Consider the following 27,731-nt stretch of genomic DNA (forward strand, 5'->3'; position numbering starts at 1 on the left):
AAATATATTATTCATTAATGTTTATTGTATACTTATACATCTTTTCTGAAATTTTGTTCTCCAAAATATAACTTTTCATCACTTCAAGCTATCCACATGTACCTCTTAGCAGTATTATTATAAAACCAAAATTATGTTTTCAAGTATCAAGTGACCAAGCCACACCATTCCTGATCACGATTAAGTGATGTCCATTTTTTCTTAAATGGCTCTCTCACACTTCCTGTTCCTACTTTAATATGCCAACCATTACTTCACTGATATCCCAGAGTTTTCTTGCAACAGACTCATCCATGGCTTTAGGCAGTAGTTCTTCCTCTTTACAATCCCCAAAGTACTTTCCTGACACACCTTCTACCTCAGGTGAAGAGGCTAAATAAATCGAAGTCTGGGCACCTTCTACTGGCGTTTTGAAAAAAGCCCAAGACAGCAAATTGAAAAGTGGTTTGACCAGCAGCGGAATGTGTATGTGCCTCCCCAGATTAGTCCGCACAATACCAGGATGTAAGGCATTGACAGTAACATTTGTGCCTTCTAAGCGGCGGGCTAGTTCCCTGGTGAAAAGGATGTTAGCCAGTTTGCTCCGACTATAACAAAAGCTTTTATTATAGCTTTGTTCACTGTTCAAGTCTTCGAAGTTGATGTCTCCATATTTATAAAGCTTGGAAGAAACTACCACAATCCTGCTGGGAGCTGAACTTTTGAGTAGTCCAAGGAGAAGGTTAGTGAGTAGGAAGTGACCCAGATGGTTTACTCCAAACTGCATCTCAAACCCGTCCTCGGTCTTCATGTAAGGGCACTGGAAGATCCCTGCATTATTGATCAAGACGTCCAGTCTAGGCTCTTCCTTTAAAGGTCAAAAAGAGAACAGCAGAATTATGGACACGGGCCTTAAACGTACCTAAAATACAAATGCTTTAAAATTCTTACAAACTACTAAAAATCTATAAAATGCCTCCATGCGTTTTCAATAACCGACCAAGGGAAGAACTAAACAAGACTTGTATGCTTATCAGCGGCCTGGCCTTGCCCTTTTCACGTGATATCTCATCTACTGTCAGCAGCTTACAAGTAAACAGAAGCAATGAAGCTGGGCAATTTGTCCAGTATTGTAGGGCTCCTAAGGGCCCCGGGCTCTTAATTAGTAAGCCAGTTTGGTTTTCTAATTGGGATTTTCAAATGATAGCTAGAGGGTCAATGCGAGCTAGAGAGTGGAAATACGGCAGAAGACAGATCAGCACCGTTTATTCCCAGGGCCACTAGTATCACCAGAGGCAAGTTAGGATTGCTTTATTGTGTAGTTTCCTAAGGGTGAATGGTACTGTGGGATGGAGCAACTCTGAGTGGTTTCTTTAAAACTGGGACAAGCAATAGAGTGGGTCAGGGATGCAAATTAAGGCCACAGAACATCATGAATAAATCAAAGAAAATACTTTTAAAAATTGTGCAGGTAATAAAAAATGTCAGAACCAACGTAATCAGTCTAAATACTAAGGCTCACAAGGACAGCAAAGGAGATGAATAGGACTTAGGACCAACAATTGCCTGAAACTCTACTATGACTACAAGTCACAGTTTTTCTTCCCTATATGAAATTACCTCTTTTCAGGCTTCGAGGGGCCCCCAACTTAGGAGGACTATATATTGGGAACTTGGCACTTTGACCAGATTAAAGTCCTAAAATTGAGGTTGTCCTTAAAGGGAAGTCTTTTCATTCCGTAACTCATATAAGTTGGTTTTCCCCAGGCCTTTCCTGGCTCCTCTCTGTCTCTTTTGATGGGCAGAGAAAAATAAATGTACAACATGCTCCAGGTGTAAAGACAGAGTGATGAATCCACGATTACATTAATCTGAGGTCAAATTTCAAATTTCACTGGCCCTTTTGCCAAGTGTAAGTGAAAAGAAAAATGTGTTAAATTTCACAACTGTATCAAAGCCTACCCGTCAGAGGATTAACTATTGCTCATTCTGTCTGTCTAAGCACCTTTAGCGTTTCCAATAGTCAGCTTCAAAAGGAAGGCAAAAGTTCACCCGTGGGGGAAAGAAAGGAGTGTTCTTTTTCAGTAATCCTTTGGAAGAGTTTCTTGTATTAATCATTTCTGAGCCATCATTCTCTGCTGGGCTTGTGTTATTTTAAGACTTTATCATCTACTATTTTTTTAAATTCTAGGAGATAAATGACATAAATGCCAAGAATACCAACCTGTGGGAAATTTACATTTCCATTTTGTTTCTCAAAAATTCTGGTTATGGTCACTGAACTTGAGAACCAGGAAGGAACTTAATACTTAGAAGCAAGGACAACTTAGTTACCTCTTTATCTCCTAATTTTAAGTGGTTCTGTCCTAAGTGGCCAAAGTAGTAAAATACCACACGTATCAAGAATGAGAAGTCTATTCAGCCACATCTACTATTTTCATGAAAAACGGGAAGAGCCACTTCTAATGCTTCTGACATCTCTTATGAGTATTATTTCTTATTTCTAACCTGTCTTACCTAATAATGAAGTAGACATAAAAACTAACAACTCCCTCCACCCACCCCCCCAAAATAAAACCCCTCTCTAGATCTGCAACAGCTCTCAAACTGTGCATCAGGAGAATCACAAAGAACTCCCAGCGTGCTTTGGAACATTTTAAATTTTCAAGAGAAACAAAGGGATACGCTGCTCAACATCTCATAAACTACTAGTTCCAGGTGGTTCACAGCTTCAACGCGATATTGTGCTAGATTCCCTTTGATGATGTCACACCTTTGCAACGCTGTTTTTAGCAGTTGCTGTAATCAAGTGCACGCACGACGTTAAAAATCAATGTCGAACAAGAAAGGAGGGTGGCAATGTCCAGTCTGATTCCAAAGTCCGAACTGGACAACAGGTACACGTTTCTCATAGCAACTATGGTTACGCAAGAATGAAATAAACCTTTCCTTTCATTCTGTGTACTATTTTTTAAAAACCGCTACTAAGTTGTTATGACATCAATACTTATCAGGTTCTTTGAATCTAATTACTTAATATAAATAAACTGGCAGGTATTTCTTTTGGCCTGAGGACATCACAAAAAAAATAAATAAATAAAAAATAGGAAGTTTAGGAGCCTCTTCTCTGGATTCAAGAGACTGCATCTCACCTAATCCCGTTTCCTAGGCCGCAAGCTTTAAATCTCACTCCTGTGAATGCCCGCTGCAGGAAAGCCTCCCATCTCAGTTTGAACACAGGACACCCCGTCAGTGCAATGCTTACCATGGAAACAAAGAAATCCTCTGCCATGGCAGGCGGCAGGCAGGAGTCCAGGAGTTAAAAGCAAGGGCTCTGGGGGCAGATCCTGGGCAATCAGCTCAGCCCACCTGTGCCTCAGTTGCCTTATGTTGTAAAATGGGGCTAACAATGCCTACCTCACAGGGTTGCCCTGAGCATTCCGTGACAATAACAGCCAAGGGCACTTTCGTTACATTGAAAAAAATATTTTTTCAAGTATCTGAAATGCTTGGAACAGCTCCTAGTCAGAGAAAACCTTCAATAAAATGTTAGGTATCATATGTATGTATGTATGTATGTATGTATGTGTGTGTGTATATATATGTATTTCTGTCCCTGTTTAGAGCACGTGGCCGCTGGGACTCCAAGCTCCAGTTTATTTTGGAAACCAGGACCGAGTGTGGCTACGGATGGCGCTAATGAATCCCCTGGTGGCAGAGCGTTAAACTTCCTACCCCGGCGGGGGGATGGGGCGGGGGGGACACTTCCAGTGTCCTTGGCCGGCAACTGTCCCTAAATGCCCTCCGCCTCTCCGAAAGGAGCCGGCTTGGTGCAGATTCGCTTTGGACACAGGAAAGGCGACCCAGAGACCTGGCTGATCTCCTTGGCCGTCCTCACCAGCTGAAGGCAATGTTCAGACAACGGCTGATTTTCCTCCTGGGCCTATTTTCTCCTCTACCTGGAAGAGAGAAGACTGCCCTACCAACGTTCCCAGCCGGCAACCCTCCATCCCAAACGATCGTTTCCGCTCTGAGCCTCAGTCTTTCCCAAGGTCACACCCCCCGGCCCCGCCCCGCCGCCGCGACCCCGCGCGCGTCTGCGGCTGGCTCCCCGCGCCCACACCTGGAGCATCTCCTGACAGAAGGCGCGCACGGAGCGCAGCGAGGCGAGGTCCAGCTCCCTGACGACGAGCTCGCCGACGCCGCCGGCGTCCGGGCCCTCGCCCTGGCGGAGGTCGCGGCGGAGCTCCCCCGCCGCCTCCTCGGCGCGCGCGCGGTCCCGGCAGCCCATGATCACCCGCGCCCCCAAGCGCAGCAGCTCGGCGGCCGTGGCGCGGCCCAGGCCGCTGTTGGCGCCCGTGATCAGCACCGTCTTCCCGTGCATGAGGCCGGCGTCCCCGCCTCCGTGCAGCCGCTGGCCGCTGGCTCCCGCGAACCGCCGGGTTGCCAGCCACAGGGCCCCACCCACTGCGGCGAGGAGCGCCGCCACTATGGCCACTGCCATAGCCACCCGGACGCGGGCCCACCGCCCCCTACGCGGGACTTCCGGAGTCCCTGCGCCCCGTGGGCTGACGCTGCCACCTGCCCGCGAAGACCTCTGGGGCCCGGCATGTGGTCCCTGACAGCGTGGCGTGGGGCATGCCGGGACTTGTAGTTTCCCTTCCGTGGGCCTCTGATTGGTTATAAGAGGACCCCGCCGTGGGTCGTGGTGATCCCGTGGAACCGGCTTCCAGCGAGAGCGGAGGGTGAGCACAGGTCCCAGGTTTTCTGGCGACTGCGTTTCCTCCCCATGGAAATCCCAGAGTGGTGGTGCTTTCCACATGTGAATGCCTATTGAATACTGCGAATTTGCAGATTCCTCTGTAGGCTGGTTTACAAATCCTGCACTTCAGGGCTGTTTTCGCGTGTTTTCTGTTCGGGGCTCGTGGGAGTTGCTCACCCTCCTTCCCATTTATTTTCACCCTCTGGAGAACTGTCCTTGCCCACCGAAACCTGCGGAAGGGCTCTTTCCCCCCTCCACAAATGAGGCTAAGAACTTAGCAACAGGAATCGGTTGGAGATAGCCTGGACCAGCGGTTGCCAGACTTGAGCGTCACATCAGAATCACGTGAAAGGCTTTTACAAACAAAATGTTCAGGGCCCCAGGACCAGAGTTACGAATTCAACTGGTTCAATTGGGATCTGAGAATTTGAAGTTCTGATAAGTTCCCAGGTGATTCTGATCTGGTCCCTGTAGGAAGAGAAAGCATCCTCAAATGGTCCCATCTGGCACTGGCTAAAACAAGGTAGGAAAAGCTTGCACTTACTGTAATCATAAGACTTCTGAGCAGACCACGAGCACCTCCCATGCCCTGCATAATGTAACGATGGAAGGGGAAGTGCTCTGTCCACTGGAAGGAACATGCTTCAGAAATGTCCGGGGTTATTGCACATGGACTCGATTCCAAAGTGCCGACTTTGTGACCTGAGACCAAATTACTTTTGTGGTCATTCATGCGTCTACTCACCCACCTAATATGTGCCAGCCCCCGTGCCCTGTTCAGAGTCACAGCGAACTAGGGAGCTCACTGTTTGGCGCACAAAACCCCGCTGCCCCAGCCCCCTTCTAGAATCTTCATGGCGGGAAGAGAGACACAACGTGTATAGTTTGAAATAAATCCCTGTACGAGTTTGATAAACTCTCCCCCACTCCCTTAGTGCAGGATCTAACAGGCAACGAAAGTCACAATACAGAGAGGGAAGGGGAAGAAAGCCAGGAGGACGTTTCTTAGAAGTGCTGAACATGAAGTGCAGAGGTCACAGGAGCCCTGTGACGGGGGATGAGACAAGATACCAGGCACAGAAACCACTGGGGCTGGTGGGCCTTTATTCCTCCAACTATAATTTGAAGCTCCCTGAGCCTGGAACACATCTGTTTCCTCTCGCTCTTCAGTTTTATCCATGCTCCTTCCTTCAAAGCCCCTCTCAGTACTTTTCATTTCCTGACCACTTTGAGCCCATGTAGATATCCGCTTCCACCTCATGGGTGACCCTCACTTGGCACTGAGAACAAACAGCCCTCTAGTGTTGGCTCTCTGAGTTTGCACATTTGACTTCCTCTATGGTATTGTTAAGGTTTTAAATTTCCTCAAGGATGGGATTTGTGTCTGCGTCTCGCTTGTAGTCTTCAATCGGGGAATGCATAGAAAACACTAGGTACTCATTAAGTGTCGTGACGGATATATTTTGGACTGGCTTACATCAAATTAGGAAGCAGATCAAAAGATTCATGCCAGCAGCGGTCTTTAACTAGAGCCAGGGTGAAAAGTGCATATGTAGGTGCAGTCAGACGGATGGAGGCAGGGGGTAAAAGAACCAGGAGAGATGAAGCCCCAGACCTGTTATGTGACTTCTGTGCAGCTTAATCATAGAATTTAATGGAATGACTCATCTGTTCAGGATGGTTCCTATGGCCATGGAATTAATAAGAGCAACTCAGTTTGGGAAGCTGTAAGTAGGACATAGAGGGAAAAAAAATCTAGCCTTTGAAGTAAATAAGACCTGAATTTGACTCTTAGTCCTACTATTTATTAGCCGCTATTCTTGGACAAGCCACTTAATCTTTTTTACGTCTTAGGTTCTTCACTGATTAAAAAAAAAAGGGTAACAATATTGTATCACACACCTTTGACTTGATGAGAAAATGAAGTAGCATGAAAATATTCTGCCTACTGTGCCTTATCATGGAGTAGATTATGGTTAATATTCAATGGATGTTTTAAAAAACAAAACAAAAATCACAAATGAATGTTCACAGTGAAAATCCAGGACACTACATTTCATGCCACATTTTGAAGCTGTGTCCAAGGCTTATTTTACCACATAAGCCAGAGACTTCAAAAATGTTGTTCACAGGCAATGAACCCACAAAACAAGCTTCCCAAAACCCTTCCTAGATGGTTCTGTCTGGAGCGCGCCTTAGATGGAAAGTGCCCTGTATGGATATTCAGCTGATGTATTTCTGAATGACTGGTGTCAGAATTGGTATACATTTCCAGGTGGAGCGACATTTTCATTTTGCATGGATTTAAGGCTCCTCAATAGAGGTAACAGACTACTAAAAAGCTCTAATTTCCAAGAGTGTACTCAACCCTACTCTACCTTTGAAGACCACTATTCTGTAATGATGATTTGTAACAATTCTATTACCGACATCCCAAAATGGGCACTGTTTTGTAAGACCTGGTAGACTGTGACATAGCCCTTGAAGCTAGGCACATGGGTTCTAAATTTAGCCTAAAGAGTCATCATTATAACTTACACACGAAGGTAGGTGTGATGGTATTCAACAGCATTGACACCTCAAAAACAAGTAGCTTGAAGGTCGCTTAAAGGTTAAAAACATTTTCAAAAAAATTCAAAAGAAAACCTCTCCAACTGAACTGAGTGCTGAGATCCAGTCTTCTGAAATACCTAATTACCCTGGAGATCCACAAGAAGTGGCTGCTCTAATGCCGGACTTGACTGCTTTATTTCTCCTCCCCATCTCTAATTGTTCAATTTTTGATTAATGCCATAAGGTACATGAGCCGCGATGGTGCCGCATTTCTGTGCCCCTTCAATATGGAACATGTGGTCATCAAAGAAGATGTGGGGCCGTATTTTCACCAAGATGGGACCTTTGGGGGCTCCAGCAAGGAAAAGGGCTTCATCTATCTCTAGACCCCACCGGCGAAGGGTTTTCAGCACTCGAGCGCCTGAACTGGCTGCACTCCTGGCTGTAACCAGGTAGGTCCTGATAGGGCAACATAACCGTTGGTCTTTGGCATAAAACTTCTTTTGCAGTCTGCCTAAATCTTCCAGAAAGCCTTTCAGAGGACCCTGTAAAAGGAACATATATATGTCACAGCTGTGATCTGGTGAAACAAACGAAGGGAATGCTGAAAAAGCAGAGACTTATAATAGCTTATGAAAGGATATAACACTGCATGCAGTATTATAAAGTAGATGGTACAATGCTGAAACTCCTTGCATTAATGTGAATATATTTCCTTGCGTGGAACCATCCTTGCATTCCTTGAATAAAATGTAGAGTGATCATAAAATTTACTGTCTAAACGCAAATATTTTTAAGAGTTTCTATTAAAAAGTGAAACCAAGGCAACACTCATCAACTATTGATGGCAAGTGGAATACTTTAAATAAAGTTCAGTTTATTGTCAGAAGCACTATTTCAATTTGCTTTTTGTGAATTGCACATTTTAACCTTATAAAGTATACTCTTTTAGGTTGTTTCATGCCTTGTTGGCTTTAACCCAGCCTTGTCTTATATTTACAAATACTTTGTTTATCATCATACTTTTATCTTCAATCTTTCTAAACACTTAGTTTTAGCTGTAGCTCTATGGTGCAGAGCACAGAATTGGATTTTGCCATGTGATCCAATCTGAAAGTCTTCATTTTTAAAACAAAAGTCAAGTTTGAGGACATTTATATTTATTGGTATTACAAATATACATGGTAATGGTTCTGTGTTATGATTTTTACTGCATTTTTCATGTTTAAAATTTTAAAGTAGTGTTCACCAACAAGTGTCTTTTTCTGTGTGCGTGTGTGTATATGTTTCTTCTAAGATTTACAAAGTTTATATTATTTCATTCTATTGGTTCCCTTTATAACTGTAACTTTTGTATAGTACCCTTAGTGCTCTGTTTTTTTCTAAAATCCGGGATCTATTATTTTTTTACAATGAGAAATAATGAATTTAGGGTACTTCTTTACCTTTTTCTTATCGTCTGTTTCTTCTTCAGTTCTCCAATTCTACTTGTTTACATTTGCATTATGAAAGAGTCTATGTCTATTTATCAGCTTTGCATTCTATCCTTTGATCAGCTATTGTAACTGAAGATATCAGCGTACTTATTCTTCCTTAGACCATTTTGCTCCACGGTTTTCCAGTTTTCTAGCTATATAATTTCTATATAAGGGTATGTAATATGTACTTTCTTTTCTGCTCCCTAATCCCTATGGTTGTTCTAGTTTTGGTTCTATGATTAAATACATTCTAGGCCCATTTGTGCCGTTGTGTTTCTAGTCATCTACAAATTAACCAAAATATGTCCTCTAGTGCTCGTTTTGTCAAGACATGTTATGGAATAAAAGTCCCTGAGAATAGTGCATGTTCTCAAATGTTGACCTGTTTTTACTTGAATGAGCTGGCTGGATATAGAATCTGTGATTATAAATTCTTTCCATATCATCTTATAAGTAGTGATATTATAAGTCTTTTCTTTAAATCTTTTAAAAACTTTATTTTTAATTATAGTTTATATTCAATATTATTTTGTATTGGTTTCAGGTGCACAGCCGAATGGTTAGACAATCATATACTTTACAAAGTATTTACCCCCATATTTCTAGTACCTACCTTGCACCATACACAGTTTCTACAATATTACTGACTATATTCCTTATGCTGCACTTTACATCCCAATGACTGTTTTGTGACGACCAGTTTGTACTTCTTAATCCCTTCACCTTTTTTTTTTTCACCCAGTTCCCCAACCCCCTTCCCTCTGGCAACTACCAGCCTGTCTCAATTTTGTTTGTTCACTTATTTTATTCTTTAGATTCCACATGTATGTGAAATCGTATGGTGTTTGACTTTATCTGACGTATTTCATTTAGCATAATACCCTGCAGGTCCACCCATGCTATTGCAAATAAGATTTTATTCTTTTTTTATGGCCAAGTAATATCTCATTACTTTTTATGGCTGAATAATAGTCTGTCGTGTAAACCTACCACAGCTTTTTTACCCACCTGTCTATTGATGGGCACTTGCATTGCTTCCATATCGCTACAATGAACGTAGGGGTGCATATATTCTTCAGAGGTTTCTTCAGATATGTACCCAGAAGTGGAATTGCTGGCTCATAAGGCCCAGCAATTTTATTACTTATTTATTTACTTTTTGAGGAACCTCCATACTGTTTCCACAGTGGCTGCACCAGTCTGCATTCCCCCCAATAGTGGCGCACCACTGTCTTTCACTATTGAGTGTTGCTGTGGAGAAGAACGAGAACAGCTTGATGGTTTTCCCCCCTCCACTTGTATGTGCAGGTTGCCCAAAGAATTATTTCTTCATCTTTGACGTCAAATAATTTCGCTAGGGCATGTCCCATGATTATTCTCCTCTATTTCCCTATTACATATGTGCCCTTGAATCTTTTAATAGTTTAATGTATAATGAAAATCTTCTGGTAATTCAGGATCTTTTCTTGATTTATATTTTATATACATATGCATCTTTATATTTACCACATGCAACCCCCCCCCCCCCGCCCCAGAACATAATTTCAGTGTTTTTCTTCAAGGATTCCAATTATGCCTATTTTGGGTTTTCTTTACCTGTGATTTAGTTCGTCTTTTTTCTTCCTAAGTTATTATTTTTTAATTCTACTCATTTCCAGAGTGTTGCCATTTAACATTTTATCATCTCTTTCCTATGCTTGCATTTCCACATTATAACACTGCCTTATTAAGGTTTTAAAAGTCACGGTAAGTGTTTAGTCATAACTTTCACATATACTTTGGCAAGTATTTTCAGTGAGAGTTCTTCATGTTATCAGATTTTTCTCTTCTTTGTCTGCCTTTTTCTTACAGTATCTATGCATACGTTCTGTGCTGGTTCTCTTTTTATTACTCATCACTGAAGTGGACTGGCTAACCTAGGAACCATTAGAGGGCTTCAGGAGAAGGTCAAGGATAGTAAGACTGACTTGTTTGCACAATCCCAAATCTCCCTTCTTCTCTGTTGTCATGGAAACAAATAGTTTTCTGCAAACATGGATTATCGATGTGGATCATTTATTTAGTTTTGCTTTCTCAGAGGCAATATATATCAGGAAAAAAAAGGGAGATAAAAATTTACTTCTAAAGGTGAAAGACCACACACATAGGTGAGAAACTAACTTCTCTGGGGGGAAGGCAACAGCAGCAAAGAGGGTATAGGGACTGTTGGCAGAGGTCACCTTGCTCACAGGTTGACTTTGAAACCCAGGCGAACACAGTTCTCCCTTCTGGTTTTGAGTACCTTCCAAAGGGAATAAATGGAGACTGGTCAGTCTCCGTTACCATATTAAAACTTGGTGTCCATATCATCCTTTCTTACTATTATTTTTGGGTATGTTATATAATTTATATATTTGTATAGTAGTTTAAGTATATAATTTACCAATAAAAAGATAGAACTATGAGGGAAAGTTACTCAAAAATACCTTATTGAGGGGCTATATGATTTAAAACATTGGAATCTGTACACAGCTGGGAAGAGTGTTACTCATATCCTAACAATAAGGAAAAGCCAGATAGTCTAAAAAACATAACTTTTCTTGAGCCCATTAGAAAGCTGAGATACCAGGGCAACCAACTAACATAAAATCTAAGGGGAAAAAATCTAAGGAAAAGTCTAAGGTAGCTTTAAGAACGGATGGGATTCACAGACAGGCACATCTTTGGTAAAGCACTGAAGGAAGACATACCAGATACCATATAAGCAAGTGTGAAAAATTCAGGTTATTTTAGAGAACAAAGTGATAAAGCCCAGGTATGGGCTAATGAGAGCACGGAAGTCCTGGAAGCTACAGACACAAGAAATACCCACCCCCTTGCAGGCTTTTTCCCCATGGACCTCACTAGTTGCTTGTGAGGAAGTCTGCAGGCAGGGCGGGAGATGAAGGAATGCAGTCCTCGGTGGTGTGGGCTTGGAGGAGAGAAGCAGCTGCCTCCATGAGACCAGACGGACATTCCACCTTGTCCCATATCGCCCAAGGGACGAAAATCTGAAAACCGTGAAAAAAGGACTTCACACACCGCTAACCCTCCTCCCCTCCCCAGGGCACAGGTAAAGATGCACCACCACAAGGGATGGGGAAAGGAAAACCTCTCCGCTCCTGAGAAAGGGACAGGGGGCTGGTATCGACCCAGATCATTAGGTAGCTCCTGTCGCTGGAGGAAAGGCAAGATCCATGATGACACGGCGCCCCTACGGCCTAGGGAGATACAGGAACTGCCTTAGGTTTGGGATGAACTAGGACAACAGCATGCCCAGCCCCCATCACCAAGCAGAGACAAGCAGCAGCATCTGGGAGAGGGGTGACAACATGGAGACCATGTCTGGGGCACAGGCACAGAGGGAAGGCCTACAGCGGAAAGTGGCACAGGAGCACGTGACAGACCTCCCAGCGCCCTGCCTGAGGAGTGAGCCTGTGGTGAAGTGAGGGTAACAATGGCAGCAATAAAAAATGCACAGCTTGCCAAACTCCTGACTTAATTGCTTCAATCCATCACACTGATTGTTTATGGGAAGAGGACACATGCCTCTAACCAGGCAGAAATGCTGTTTACCAAAACCTCTGCTGTCTACACCCTATTACTGAAAGTTAATCAAATAATGCTGAGGCTATGCTAGAACAAAACAAGCAACTTCCAAGAGAAAGTAATTAACAGCAGAAGGATCAGTAATGATCTAGATGTCATAAATGAGAGGGAATTTCAAATAACTATGATTAGTATCTTAATTGAAAGGTAGATGACACGCATGAGTCAATTTGTAATTTCAGCAAAGAGATGGTAAATATTAGAGTTGAATTAAAAGCTAGAAATGAAAATTACATGACAGAAATAAAAATGCCCTAACATAGCTGAGGAAAGAATCAGTGAACTTGAAGATAGTTCAATAAAAATTATTCAAGCTGAAAATAGAGGAAAAAAATAACAGGCTAATAACAGGCAATAATGAAAAAAAAAATAACAGGCTAAAAAGAGCAGAGCATTGAATTGCTGTGAAACACACACAGACACAGACATGCACACATACATAACCCTGTTTAACCTGCTAAGTACAAACAGAAAATCTTGAAGGCAGCCGGAGAACAAGAGACACACATTACCCACAGAGGACTGAAGATAAGAGTTTCAAACAATTGGTTTTCAGAATCTATGCAAGTCAGAAGACAATGAAGATGTATCTTTAAAGGGCTGAAAAATATAATAAGTGCAGAAAGCTATATGCAGCCAAAAGAAAATATTTTTCAAAATGGAGGATAGCTTTCAGGTGGATGAAAAAAGAGTTTTTGGTAACAGCAAATCAGTTCTCTAGCTGAAAGAGTATGCTGCCAGGGAGAAACCTGACTACGTAAAGAAATGAAGATCTCTGGAAATGTTTAAAATAAAGATGAATACAAAAGATCTGTTTTTGTCTTATTCATATTCATTCTAAAGATAACTGATTACCCAAATTAAAAAATAGTAGCAAGGTGTTGTGAGTTTATGGTGTCAGTGAAAGTAAAGGTATTGCCATGACACGAAACACAGACGGGGGAGCGTGAGCGTACAGCACTGTAAGTTTTTACATGATACGTGAGGTGGTGTAATACTGTTGGAAAGTAATAAGGCCAGAAAGATGAAAGACCTACAGAATGGAAACATAGAAATAAGAGTTTTTATTCATAGGCAACATTGTCTGCATAGAAAATCTCAAATCTATAAAAATTTTACTGTGCCTAACAAGTGGCTTTGACAAAGTTACAGGATGCAAGGCAATATATTGTACAAAAACCAATTGTGTTTCTTTATAGTTGCAATAATGAACTTGGTGATTAAGAATTTTTAAGTATCATTTACAATAGCACCAAAAGCTATGAAATACTTAGGAATAGATCTAACAAAATATGTGCTGAAACCTATAAACCACTGATGAAAGAAATCAAAGATGGCCTAAATAAACAGAGAGATGTACCAGGTCAATGGCCTGTAGCAAGAGCTGATGTTGTTAAGGTAACTATTTTCCCAAGATTAAAATGTAAATTTAACACAATCACAAAAAACAGACAAGCTAGTTCTTAAATCTGTATACAAATGCAAAGGAATCAGAATATCCCAAAGATATTTGGAAAATAAATTTGGAGGACCCATACCACCTGAACTCAAGACTACCTATAAAACTATGATAATCAAGACAGTGTAATATTGGTATACCTAAAGCAGTAAAAATGAACCTTAACCAATGTTTTGTACAAATAGATAAATTAATTCAAAATAAGTCAGATGCCAAAAAAACCCCTAAAATTATAAAACTTTTATACAAAAACATAGGAGGAAATTTTCATGACATTGGGTTAGGCAAAGCTTTCCTAGATACAACATTAAAAGTACAATTCAAAAAAAAAAGAACAAATTGATAAATTGAATTTTTTCAAAATTATAAGTTCCTGTTCATTGAAAGATATTTCAAGAATGAAAAGAAAAGTACAGGCTAACTGAAAATATCTGCAAGACACATATCTAGTAAAGGACTTGTATCCTGAATATATAAAGAATGCTCAAACCTCAATAATAATAAAACCCCCAAACACCCCAGTACAATGAGCAAGAGATTTGAACAGACATTTTTGCCAAACAATACATGTGATGGCAAATAAACGTTTGATAAGATGGTCAGTATCACTTGTCATTAGAGATATGCAAATTGAAACCACAATGAGATACCGTTATGTAACCACTAGAATAGCTTAACACAAACAAACAAGCAAATAAAAAGCAAATGACAGTCCCAAATACTGGCAAGGATGCAGAGCAACAAAATCTCTCTGGCAGTGCTGTTGGAAAGTCAAAGTGGTATGGTCACTTTGGAAGAGAGTTTGGCAGTGTCTTATAGAGTTAACATATACAGTAGTCCCTCGCTATATCGTGGTTCACTTGCTGCGGCCTCACTGTATCATGGAATATTTTAAAATATTGTATTTAATTATTTATCCCAGAGTTTTCGCTCTATCACGGGATTTTGCAGTACTGTATACGTATGTTGTTAAAGTTATGTAGGTTTAAGAGTGTAGAATAAATGTAAGGTTCCTACTTCATGGGGGGGGGAGTCTGGAATGTAATACCCGCGATAAGTGAGGGAATACTGTACTTGACTTGTGCCCTGGTAATCCATCTCCTAGGTATTTACCCAAGAGAAATGAGATCTTGTGTTTACCCAGAACCCTGTATGCAAATGCTTACAGTAGCTTTATTTTTAAATGCCCCAAACTGAAAATACCTAAATACGTATCCTCCAACAGGGAAATGGATAAAGATAATGTGGCACATCCACAGGACAGAATCCTTCTCAGCAGCAAAATGGAACAAACTACTGATGCAAGGAATGACAGAGATGAATCTGAAATACATTATGCTAAATATGCCAGATTCAAAAGATTGTATACTGTGTGGTTCCATTTGTATGACATCTAGAAAAGGCAAAACTGCAGGAACAGAAATCAGGTTAGTGGTTCGAGATACGAGACCAAGAATGACAACAAGGAGACATAAGGGAATTTTGTACGTTGGGTATTTTGAGTTTAATTGTGGTTTCACAACTGTATGCATTTCTAAAACACTCTTGAGAATCACTCACTAAAAATGATGAATGACACTGTATGTAAATGATACCCCCCAAACCCTGATTAAAGCACACAGAGACACAGATAACACTCACACACACAGACACCTGGAGGTGACTATCAGAATGGTGAGACGAGGAGGAGGTCAAATCAGGAGCCACCCGTTACTAGTCATGGTACCACATTGGAGGCTCATAAGCCATACTGAGTGGCCAAATGAACCCTCCCCAGATGTCCCGTATGATGATAACTCAGACAGATCTCCTCTACAGGAGGCAACTGGGACTTCGCTATAACCAAATCCCATGACCAACATACTAGGAAGCCTTGGATAGGAATCACACCTCATAACTTTCTAACCAGTGGAACACATCGGATAAAGCCTAGTCCTTATCGAAAAGCTCCCTTTTTCATTTAAAGAATACAGAACAAAAACAAAAACGGTAACTTTACTGCGCAATGACAGCAAGTATGATTAATAGAAATTTGTTGGGTATTCCTGCAATAACTAGTGTTGGGCTTCTCAATTTCAGTTGTTTAATGGGATATTTAGGTGTTTTAATGCAGAGAATAACCGGTAAATGCAAAATCTAAAAGAAATTTGAATTAGTTACCTGGGATGAGAAAGTGGTATTTTAAGATTATCTTGAAGTAATTCTTTCTTTTTTTGAAGGTTTCTTTGTGTGTTCTTTTTTTTTTTGGAGATCTTCCACATTTCAGTAATAGTTTAAAGGCTAATATACAGTGGGCTCTGAATTTTCAGCAAAGCACACATATGTTAAATATAAGAAATGATTTTCTTCTCAATAGTAAACTTTGTTAATACTGAACAACTTCATAACATAAGAGAGAGCAGGTCTTCCGGAGGGGGCTATTTAGGACGGGACTATGAAGTTAAACACACGTACACACACAGAGACTTTAAATATTACTTGCTGCAATGTAAGGCGAGTTAGTCAAGCATCTCAGTTTTAAATTAGTCTTTTCATGCTTTCATATGTGTAAGAAAAATAGTATTTGTTTATCTTAAGTTCAAGAAGATCTGAAGAAAGAGTCAATTAAATTTCTTGGTAAGAGGCATAGATTAAAACTATTAAAACTGAATGATCCATTAGTTCAGATTCAGCTGAGAGAACATTTTGATTCTTCAAATTTCCTTTGGTTCAGAAGTTGTAGGTTTTGTTCATTTCATACCATGATTTAAGCACTTCAACCTAAGTTCGTGGATTGATTCCCAAACAGTTTCATCTTGATGCGGTTGTTTTCATACTTTGCACTTGTTTAAGGCTCATTATTTGATTCATCCCCAGCTGTCAGTTTTGCAGATTTTCTCAATTAAGCAATGCCTTCACTGAGTTTGAGGTTATGGACAAAGAGGTTCAACAAATGTTTACTGACCTACTGGAAATGACCTTACTATTTTGAGAACCTGTTATGTAGGAATGGCTTATCGCTAAGCTGTAAGACCTGTTACTCATAATTTGGAGGCGGTGAAGTCATTATTATAAGATCATAGAGACATTCCTAAAAGGCTAGATAAAAGAAGGCTGAATTTTTTTTTTTTTAAAGTAAGGCACAGAGGCTTCAAAATAAAGAGTTCACAAAAGACAGGGGGAAAACTGCAAAGGATCACAGATGATAAAAATAATCTAAAAGCCATCACAATGGACAAATATTGATATTAATTGGGAAATCAGCAGATCAGAATTAATTAGAGCTTCTTGAACTTACCTGAGCAAGAGCCTTCTGGTCAAATACTGTTTCATGTTGAAAGTATTTGTCCAGCCCGTGATCCTTGGTAATATGTTCAGACTCCTCAGAGAAAAGGACAGCATCCCCATCAAAAGCCACACGGAGCTGTGTGTCACAGTAAGACATGTCTTTGGGTCCATCAAACATTGTTGCAGCAGCAATCCCTGGGAGGCCATGGGGACTGATTAATACTCCTCTCAGGGCCATGATATTTAGTTTCTACCATTAAAAAAATAATAAGCCATCCCAGACCTTGCATTTCCTCTAGCTATTTCCTGATGACTCCACTATTCTCCATAACTGCCCATCTCAAAACAGTTGTCTATGCACTGCCTCCGTTTTTATAAGAAATGAGAAAGTGTAAAATGGGTTATAAGAAGATCACTGAGGATGTCCACTTCCAGAAAGGTCAAAGCTCCAAAAGACAAACTTAAGGGCTGCCGCTTGCAGAAACACCTTAGAAAATCCAACAAGGGCATAAGCCACAGAAATGTGAGAAGCCCAGTGGAAGTAACCATGAGCGTAATTCTCTCTATTAACTACTGGGGTAAAACCAAACCAATACCTTCTTTTATTGCCTCTTGTACTTTTTCAGAATCTGCAGAAAGATACAAGTTGGTAAGATATGACTTCAAATAGCCAACGGGGCTTTTCCCACCGGTCAGACAGAAGCGGTCGATCAGTAAGCCTGTTATTGGGCAAGAAAGATTTTATGTCCGAGACAAAAGACAATATACTTACTGTAAATGAGCATGAGATTTACCTTAAGAGTAACTCAGTGCCTACTGAGGTTTTAGAATTACCTTCTTAGAACCAATACTGGAAAATGAAAATTACCTTCTTAACACCAATGTTTTATATTACAGTAGGTGAGTTTGGTGCAGAATAATTTATGAAGTTCATCCACGCTGACCTTGCCAACTTAGTTTCACAGCAACTCTGTGGCAGGCATTATTATGTTCATTACAGAAATGGAAACAGACCTAAAGTCTTGTCTAAGTCCCCCGGCTCATGCTGGCTCTTGTCCTTCAACTACAGCCTCCTCACTTGTCGCAAGAGCGAGTTAAAGTGTGGCTCTGTTTTAAGTACCGTGTCTGTATTTCTTCAGGGACAATACAACAGTAACAAAAAGTGGTGCTAGGAATGGAACAATTTTCTAAAAACAACAACAAGATGTCTGACATTGTCTCTGTGCCCTGACTTGAAACTTTAAGTGGACTTATCAGCAGACTAAACACTAATATACCATTAATGCCTTTCAAATCAACAACAATGTGAAAGAAAATCACAACAACACTAGATGTTGGTGAGAGGCTTATAAAATAAGCACCTGAATATACTATGGATGAAAGTATAAATTGGTACAAACTATCTCAGAAGTAATTTGACAAAATATTTCAGGAGCTTTTAATAGGTTTATTATTCCAAGGGAATAATCTGCAAGTCTGATAAAGATTTCTGTAGAAATGTCTCAGTGCAGGATCATTTATAAAAGCAAAACATTGTTCAGCAATGTGTGAATAATTAAGTAAAGAATAACATTATGCATATAAGATTTGTACCCATTCAAAGTGTTTGTAGATAGGCATAAACTGGGTAGCTGCATATAATAATAAAGCAGAATTTTGAGTCCATCACCTGTATGGACCAAGGGAGTATGTAGGGTCCATCAACAGTTGAGGTGCAAGTGTTTGTAGTGGTATTAACAAAATACTCTCACTCTTTTATTTAAGCCAACATTGGACTGAAGTGCACAAAACTGTACTCTACATATCTTTAATTATATTAAATTAATGATCAGAAATTATGTGACGGCACTGGGGCTTTAGAAATGGTGAAAACATTGTCTGTCTTCTCAAAGAGGTAACGGTTCACTGAGGAGCTGGGCTTGTAAACAGATAATTATAATGTAACAAAGATGATAGCAGAGAGATATACAAATTGCCTTCAATACCCAGAGAAGGCAAGTGAGTAACTCTTCTTCCAAGGGAAAGGTTGTTTGTTATGCTATGAACAAGACCGTATGAAAAGATTGGGCTCCATCAGTTAATTAGCAGATTTAATAGGTAAATAACGGTTTTTTAATGCTACTACAAGCTCAATGTAGTGAGGGATAGGTAGACCTAAACTGCCTACTAGATCAAATAATAGCTGTACTTAATTGAGTAACTGATCTATGCCAGTTGTGTGTGCTGCACCTCTTATATACACTCTTTTCATGTCATAACACTATGAAGGCTGCATTTTTGAAAGGCAAACATGCTTTAAAATATGTCACAGTAAGACATCAGCTTTATAGTTAGAATAATATTAAACTCATAATGTATCTTCATTACATATAAATATGCCCAGTTTAAACCAAGAATTTAAATGTGCTGAATTTATGTCTTATTTTGGCTTGACATACCCATAAAACTGGATGTCACCTAGGAAACTAGGCTAAAATTCCACCAATAAAAAGTCAGATTATTCTATAACAGGAAGAAGGGGGACTGTCTCTTAAAGTCTCCTACACTTTTGATGGAAATGCTATGAAGAGACTAGAGTTCATCCAATTTTCCATGTAAAGTAATAAAGACAGTTTTGCTGGCATGAGTCTGGATTTGATGTGTGGGAGAGCAGCCAGGGAGAAACAGATTTTAAGAGTGGAAAGGAGAGGTGAAAACCTTGAAACCTTTCACATGTATCTGTGGTGAGCAAGAAGTTTGATCACACAGTGAAAGCCCCTGGGTTGACGGCTCCTTGAAGTCGAGTTCAGAAGTGAAAAACATAAAACAGAAATATATTGCAGGACCTGGGATTAAGACTTTGAAATTCACACTTGACAAGTTAAGTCCAGAGCTTTGGGCCCAACTCTGTGCTGAAGTTAAAAATGAACATGGCCTCTCTTGTTCTGACATAGGCAAATAAACATTCCTCACTCAGAAGGGGGTGTCAGTATCAAAGACACTGCATTAGTTAGGCCACAGTTAGCAAAATAACATGGCTTCTTTCTTCCAGAGCAGCGAGCTGTTCTTCCACATGGTATTTATTTTACTTACCATAGTGATTGACGCTGTTTATAAGCCGCAGTCCCACTTGGGCATGGTTATTAGTCATCAGTACAATATCAAATAAGTCCTGTTCATCGGGGTACAGATCATGGAGTCTAGCATTGACGTGCTGCAGGGCCTGTGGGTCACAAACACGAGCGTTTTGTAAAGAGGGCCAGGCAAGGTGGGCGTTGGGAGTCTGGAGGGACGGGATCCCCTCAGTGTCAAATTCAAGCTTTGAAGGCTCTTCACTGAGAGCTTATAGCTCCTTTAAGGTGGCGTTATGTCATTCATTTCTGCGTTTTATGCCTCTCACACACAGATTTCAATTAATTGTTAGTGAATATATAGGGATATTTATCTGATAATTGTTACATTTGGTCTACTAGCATTTGCTCTGTTGGGTAGGAAGAGAGAAGGATCAGGTTAGTCCTTTTATGCTTTGTCTATTTTTTTGTTTGTTTGTTTTGTAAGATCTACCTTTCTTGATCATCTGATTTTTAAAATTTTTCAATTACAGTTGGTATTTGATATCATTTTATTCAAGTTTCAGGTGTACAGCACAATGGTCTGATAATTATGTAATTTTCAAAGTGATTCCCCCGATAATTCTAGTACCTACCTGGCACCATACATACTTACTACAATGTTATTGACTATTCCCTCTGCTGTACTTTATGTACGTGTGTCTGTTTTGCAACTACCAATTGGTACTTCTTAATTCCTTCCCCCTTTTCACCCAGCTCCCCAAACACCTGCCCCTGTGGCTACCCTCACCCTTATTTATGAGTTTGTTTATTTTTGTTTTGTTTTTTTTCTCATTTATTTTGTTCTTAAGATTCCACATATAAATGAAATCATATAGAATTTGTCTTTCTCTGTCTGACTTATTTCACTTAGCATAATACCCTTTAGGTCCAACCATGTTGTTGCAAATGGTAAGATTTCATTCTTTTATACGGCTGAGCAATATTCTGTTGTATATATGGACCACATCTTTATCGAATCGTTTGTTGATAGGCACTTGAGCTAAGAATTATTTTTTATTGTGAAAAGCATAGAATGCTTCATGAATTTGCACGTTAAGCTTACACAAGGGTCATGTTGTCTGTATTGTTCCAACTTTAGCTCATGTGTTGCCAAAGCAGCGCTTTGTCTATTTTTAAACAGGAGTCTTAAGAACAGGTGGAGGGTTTCCTCTTGTGCTCCTCCCAGGCCCTATAAGTACTTTTTACTTCCGACCTGGGGGAGGGTCATTTGTTTCTGCCTGGTTATGATGCTATTGTCTAACAGTTGTCTAAGTCTATAGAAGCTCACAGTTGTAAGTGCTATATATTTCTGTATGAATTTAGAGAACCTTTCTTTATTAAAATTATGCCCCTAAGTGCCAAGAACATTTTTTTTAATATGCTATGTTTGGGGCAAAAGCAGCAAAAATGAATTCCATCTCATTTTAAGGAGGCATTTAATTTCTGCTAGAGCTTGCGATTGTAAACTCATTGCTCCTGGCTGCCGCTCCTTCTAGGGAGGGGACAACGGTGTCTGTGTTACAGGTCTCAGGGTTAGGACTCCACTCAGGAAAGCTCAGCATCTCAAATGCAGGGCTGGAGGCCCTCCCCCACTGGTCTGGAAACCTCTGTGAAAGCATGAGCTAACGTGAGGTCAGCTAAGAGGGCAAGAATGGCAAAGGAGGATTAGGGTTTATAAAGGCAGCTGGATGAGATCCCAGGCGTGACCCAGGACCTAGGGACAAGCACAGCTTTGCACGGTACCTTGACAAAGCGGAAGGCAGGCCCTGGGGTCAGGATGACGTTCTCGTTGGTGAGCTGATACTCCATGTACTTTTCCAGACCCTCTTCCTCGTAGATCTTCCTGCCATCCAGCATGTTGAAGAGAGCCTGGGATGACACAGCGACGGTGACAGCATGCTTGGGTTTCGGCTGCAGACAGAGGTGCCAACGGGGCGACAGTCACATAAACCGGAAGGGGTGGGGAACGGGCAGGGTGGGAAGCTAACAGCTGGGCCCTAGCTTGGACACTGGGATGCTGGAGACAGCCAAGGCCTGGGACCCTCCCCTGCGCCCCGCGGGGCAGCAGAAGGGAGGATTGGGCCGGATTTCCCTCCAGCGCGGAGAGGAGGCATCCTGGGAGAGGCTAGGGCGGTCGGCCGAGCAGCGGGGCGCGCCCAGGCCCCAGGGTCAGCGGGTCCTGCTCACCGGCCGGGGGCGGGAGCAGCTCGGGTTCTTCTCGTACAGTGTCCTCACGGACGACCAGTAGGCTTCCTCGTCGTCGTCGTTCTCTTCCTCCCGGTGGTGCCGGGCCAGGTCAGACATACAGTCGTGGTCCGGCTGGGAGGAGTAGTTGGTCCTGCGCTGGCCATAGGATTTCCGTTCGCCTGGGGGCGTGCGCAGATATTCTCGCTGCTGCATGTCGCGGGCGTCCCGCAAGTCCCGGGAGTCCCGCATGTCCCGGGCGTCCCGCAAGTCCCGGGAGTCCCGCATGTCCCGGGCGTCCCGCATGTCCCGGGCGTCCCGCATGTCCCGGGCGTCCCGCAAGTCCCGGGAGTCCCGCATGTCCCGGGAGTCCCGGATCTCCCGCATGACGCCGTGCGCCCAGGCTTCATGGTTCTCATGCATCTTGGTGCTGCGCCGGAACTCGGACTGGGGCTGGGGGTCCGGAGGCGTGGGAGGACTCGAGTCCAGAGACACTGAGGGTGTGTGCGGCACGGGTGGCGTAGGTGGGGAGGCCTGCGTGGGCAGCTCCTGCGTGGAGTCTCGCTGGCTGTGGGAGGTGGATGACTCCTGGGAGCTTGTGGAGCTTGTGGGGACCTGGAGCAAGAAAACGGGCGTCTGAGTTACAAGCTCACCTGGCATCCCTGTCCCCATCTCCAGCTGGAGTCGAGGAGAAGGACCTGTCCTCTTTCCTCTGTTCCGTACCTGGCCCTTAATTGGCTCCTTATTCATCTCAGCTCTTTTAACTGGGACTTAAAGGGACTTAGACATCCCAAGGCTCCAGATATTAGATATTTCTGTTAAGTGGACACAGATACACTCTGCTTTCATTCCCCCCTAGATCCCCATCAGCACCTCACTTTTTTTTTTTTTTTTTTTTTTTTTTTGAGTAGCTAGGTCACAGACCCCTCTTTCTTGCTCTTAGGCACATGGCACACAGTTTGCAAAGTTCTGTCCTGTGACATTTGTATGTATACCTGCCCAGAGACCTCCAGGTGGGCTTGAATAAGGAACCTTGCTTGCCCTGCCTCCCTCTGTGACCTCCAGTTAACCCATGAGCAACTAGACCAGATATTCCCACCAGAAGACTCTAGAGAGCAACTCGGAGACATCTGGCTCCACATTTGCCCCGTGATTACGGCGGTGGTTGCAGGAGGGTCGCTGGGCCAGAGAAACCAATCTCCCCTTCGCCTCAGGGCTGTGTGTGTCTGTGGAGCTCACTTGGAGGGGATAATCTTCCTACATAGGAAGGAGCCATTCTAGAGAAAAAAACTCCTTGACTAAGATGTGCAATAAATGATTAAGCATCCATGTATTATTTCAGTTTTTATGACACTTTCACATGTTCTAGGCGCTTTCTTGGTTAGAGCATTGAGCGAGTCATCACAGAGACAGATGGATCAGTGGGAACACGTGTTTTCCCCGTGGCTGGATGTGTGTCACTCTCTCTGCAACCAACAACTGAATCTCAAAACCAATGTTTTCTTCTCATGTGGCCAGGCTTAGCATAACACTCTTCAACAATTTATCTTCTTTGTTGACCACCCATTTTTAGAATTAAGTACTTAGTAGTTGTTGAATGAATGAAGAAAAAGGAATGAACAGCCTTAGAGTTTAATCATTAAGTGTTATGTATGGCTTATAGATGTAGCAACCTTGGGTTATAAACTAGCTCTATTCGCATTATTGATGTGAAATCTTAGGCAAGTTATTCTTTCTTTTTTTTCCTAACTGTAAAGTAGGGGTTCACAGGGGGTGTCTTGTGAGGGCTCGATTAGCTGAAACATATAAAGTAGGTAGAACAGGCTGGCAGGTAGAAAGCACCAATAAACATTAACCATCATCATCATCATCATCATCATCATCAATATTATTCTTACTATTATTATTATTATGCTATAATGTCCTCCATCCTCTCATCTCCCTCTCTACCTTAAGACCGGTGCTCTTGTTTCTGGGCTCATCTACTGATGGGGCTCTGGTGGATGGGCTTCGTGAAGTTCCCGACCACTGATTTCGTATGAGGTACCCTCGTGAATCTGTCTTCGGCAATGATAACTCTTGTGATCCCTTTGGAAGAGAGAAGAGACCCAGGGGTGTAATACCCCACCACCCATCCCTCTCGTGCATATGCCTACAGAATAGCCATGTCAGACTAAACATCGTATCATGCATTGAGAAGATCCCTGGCCACCATGAGCCTTAATCAGTCTTGGTCCATGTGTACCAGTCTAGCTCTGGCCCAATCCTCACTTCTCTGAGAAGCAAAAAATGGGGATCCACCTGGAAGAGCATTCGAAACCAAGACACAAATCCGATATCTCATAGTTTTTCACCTGTCATGATGCTTAGTAGAGCTGATCATTTTTCCCTCCCTTTCCTCACTTCTTCCCTTAAGGATAAGCCTGTTAACAGACACTAAAAAGACATAGCCACCATTTTTTTTTTAACCAGAATACAAAGATGAGGGCAGCTGGTGCCTAAACAAGGCTGCAGTGGAACTCAAAGGCAGTTACGTAAGAGGGACGAGAGCCCTCTGGGAGGTACGGCACTGAAGGAGACCATGGAGAGGCAAGTGGAAAAGTTTCTATGCCCCATATCCTTCCCCTCACCCCGACTGACTGTGACCCCCCTACAAAATCAGTAGTTTGATCTCTGCTCACCCTGATCATGGTGATCTGCTGGCCCTGTTCCCACAGCAGGCACATGTGAATGTAAATGCGTATTATGCGGCAGTGGCCAAGAAGGACTGTCCCCTCAGCTGCACTAAGGCAGTGTCTACACGCCAGGTGACCACCCATGTGGCAACATCTCAGCCAGTGATTCGGATTGACTGCACGCCTCATCTGAAAGATTGTGCAGAAAACAGTCAATGCCATGGCCAGACACCCTTTCCCTCCCTGATTCGAACAAAGACCAGTCTCCTCCCACAGGCTGAGCAGAGGAGGCGGTGATGGTGTCTGCACCGTATATTCTATGTGAATGTGGAAATGTGTACTGAGGGAAGGCAGGGGCCAGCTTCTCCTAGCTTTTCCTTAGCCTCTCCATGAAGGGACATCAGGTGTCCCTTAATAGAAACCTCAGTAGCTTGGTCTCCCAGAACTCCCTGCCCCCTAGTATTTTCTATCATGCTTCCTGCTTTTTAATTCTCTCACCAACAATAAAGAGGTCAGCTCACCTGAGTTCTCAGACGAGCTCCTGATTTCTCAGACTCCCGTCTTTTCTCTGATTCTAGACTTTCTCTTGAGTATTTCGTTCCAGACTCATTCTTAATATGAAAAGACAGAATGTTTATTAATGTTAATCTCAGGGGCATTAGAAACCTGGGACTTGGGAATAAAAGGATAAATTAAAATTAGCATTTCTCTCTTTGCCAATATCAAAAATATATGAAATTTGACATTATTTTTGCTCTGTTCTACTAAGCATGCGCAAAAATAACACATCAAAGAACTATATAAATAATTTTAAGGTAGAAATTAAGTGCTTTATAGATTCAAGGCATGAGGCATTTATTATTTAAAAAGTTACAACATGGGATATGTTGTAGGAGAATTTTCCAGGGTTTAGCAATACTTGAATTTAAATGTGAGGTTGCTCACACAGAATACCTCCCCACCTCCCTGTCCATTATGCTCAATATTGTCACTCATGAAACTTTTACTATTGCCATGCAGAACTGAAACTTCTCTTATTTTCTTAATAAATCATAGGTCCAATTTTATGTGGATCTAAGCCTCACTGATATTAGTCTGATTTTAACAATCAAGGACCTTAATCCTGTACAGATCCTGTATGGACCTATTGACAAGCATGCCTTCTGTTCATATTATCTAATTTTTCATAGCATCTAGAGTGCAAAGGGATTTCTTATTAGCATACCGATAGGGAGACCGTGGAGGAGAGCCCAGGAAGATAATTCACTTCATGGACACTTATTCAAATTATTGTTTTCATTTTCAGCTGAGAGAATACTATTGTAGTGATCACTATTTGTATTGTTTCATGCTAATTTGGTAGCTGTAATGAGATCAAGATTAGTGTTTTTTATCTGTTAAGGGAGCTCAATTTCTAGCTTAGACGAAGGTGCTCGGGGGCAGCCTAGTCATTTCTCTATGCTCTGCCCCTTCGACTCGGGGAAAATCTGACCAATGTTAGTTGAATGATGGAGTCTGTGACAGTAGAGAATGGCATAGCTGTGTGATCCCAGAACTAATCCTACAAATTTTCGTCAACCCCACACCATCACCATAAAGTCCTGTCATTTGTAACTTCAAAAGATATTTTAAACCCAATCCTTCTTCTCCACGCCTGCTATCGTTGTCTTGCTCCAAGCCTCTGATCATCATGGGAATGCATTTTTAGAATATAGCTTTTGGTCAGGTTTCATGGCCCCAAATCTTCCTAACTTCCAGACCCATCCACCCCATTTATTTAGAGTGATATTATAAGACATGAATATAATTATGCTTTATTTCTGGATGTGCTCATTCATTCATTTGGACAGACAGACCAGGAGCCTTCTAATGCATCTTGTCTACCTCCGACTTGCATGACACTCCACTCTACACTTTATCTCTATTTCTCTTCTTTCCCAAATGACTTGTCTTTGCCTGTGTACCACCTTATTTCCTTCTCTTTACTATTCTTCAGACCCAGCTCAGTGCGACCTGGGAGAAGGTCCCAGAGTTAAGCATGGCTCTGTGGTAGCGTGTCTTTTGTACATGCTTTTACTGGGCGCTACACTGTACTTTATATTTTCTTTCCTACTAGGCTCTGCGTTCTTCAGAAGTAGCAACTGTGTTTTTACTTCTTACAACAAACATATGCGCATATACTCAATAAATGCTGACTTATTGGATTGACTTATGCTATCTGCTTTCATCTCCTTCTTCTCCATTCTCTTCATTTCCTTTACTCCCCTCTTCATTTTCTCTACATGTAGTCATCATGTGAAATGATGGGATTATTTCAGAGAGGCACCAGGCATAAACGATTGACTGAAAGCTACTTTTACTTGGCTCTTTGGCAAGGTTCTAGGATGTTTAATTCACTCACCTTCTTTTTCTGTTTCAGAGATGTTTGACTCATTTCTTTAACTATTGAAATTCTTTTGCTGTTACGCAGGTGTTCATCTCCCCAGCTCCATTTCCTGTTGTTTCTGTTGTTCAGTCTAGGCTTGCATGTGGAATGTCAAATTTATGACATCACATGTGCTTCCATAGTAACAAACTGACTCTGAATACGTGACTATAAAAATAGCAATCATTTATTCATATTTGAGTACATCTACTCACAATAATTGTCTGACT

At 41.8% G+C, this 27,731-nt stretch overlaps 1 protein-coding gene and 1 pseudogene across 7 annotated transcripts; both read right to left on the bottom strand.

Annotated features, from left to right (window-relative positions):
- Positions 1-6: 6 nt before the first annotated feature.
- Positions 7-27,510, bottom strand: LOC150005645 (retinol dehydrogenase 14). Of its 7 annotated transcripts, none has more exons than XM_090280167.1 (11): positions 27,478-27,510; positions 25,598-25,687; positions 25,083-25,214; positions 24,352-24,489; positions 22,762-23,016; positions 22,405-22,617; positions 21,961-22,128; positions 20,198-20,327; positions 17,722-17,844; positions 17,136-17,320; positions 7,507-7,839 (listed from the first exon to the last, which is right to left on the bottom strand). In XM_090280167.1, the coding sequence occupies exons 1-11, from the start codon at positions 27,508-27,510 to the stop codon at positions 7,507-7,509; spliced, it is 1,800 nt and encodes a 599-aa protein (XP_090136293.1). The 7 variants fall into 7 exon arrangements, with proteins under 7 accessions (XP_090136289.1, XP_090136295.1, XP_090136293.1 ...); XM_090280166.1 differs by having other exon boundaries at positions 25,083-25,265; XM_090280165.1 differs by having other exon boundaries at positions 22,762-23,015; positions 24,345-24,489; positions 25,083-25,265.
- LOC150005646 (U6 spliceosomal RNA) lies at positions 21,240-21,339 on the bottom strand (annotated as a pseudogene).
- Positions 27,511-27,731: the final 221 nt, after the last annotated feature.

The sequence above is a fragment of the Furipterus horrens genome, unplaced genomic scaffold (genome assembly GCF_987537825.1).
Source record: "Furipterus horrens unplaced genomic scaffold, mFurHor1.1.pri manual_scaffold_6, whole genome shotgun sequence".
Lineage (NCBI taxonomy): Eukaryota > Metazoa > Chordata > Mammalia > Chiroptera > Furipteridae > Furipterus > Furipterus horrens.

What these genes read in the sequence shown, in the direction of transcription:
- LOC150005645 (XM_090280163.1), bottom strand. Translation starts at nt 27,510, where the DNA reads ATGAGTCAAACATCTCTGAAACAGAAAAAGAAG. An exon ending in CTCTGAAACAGAAAAAGAAG is followed by an intron (nt 25,688 to 27,477) that starts GTGAGTGAATTA and finishes TTTCATATTAAG; the next exon opens with AATGAGTCTGGAACGAAATA. An exon ending in GCTGCTCCCGCCCCCGGCCG is followed by an intron (nt 22,129 to 22,404) that starts GTGAGCAGGACC and finishes CTCTGTCTGCAG; the next exon opens with CCGAAACCCAAGCATGCTGT.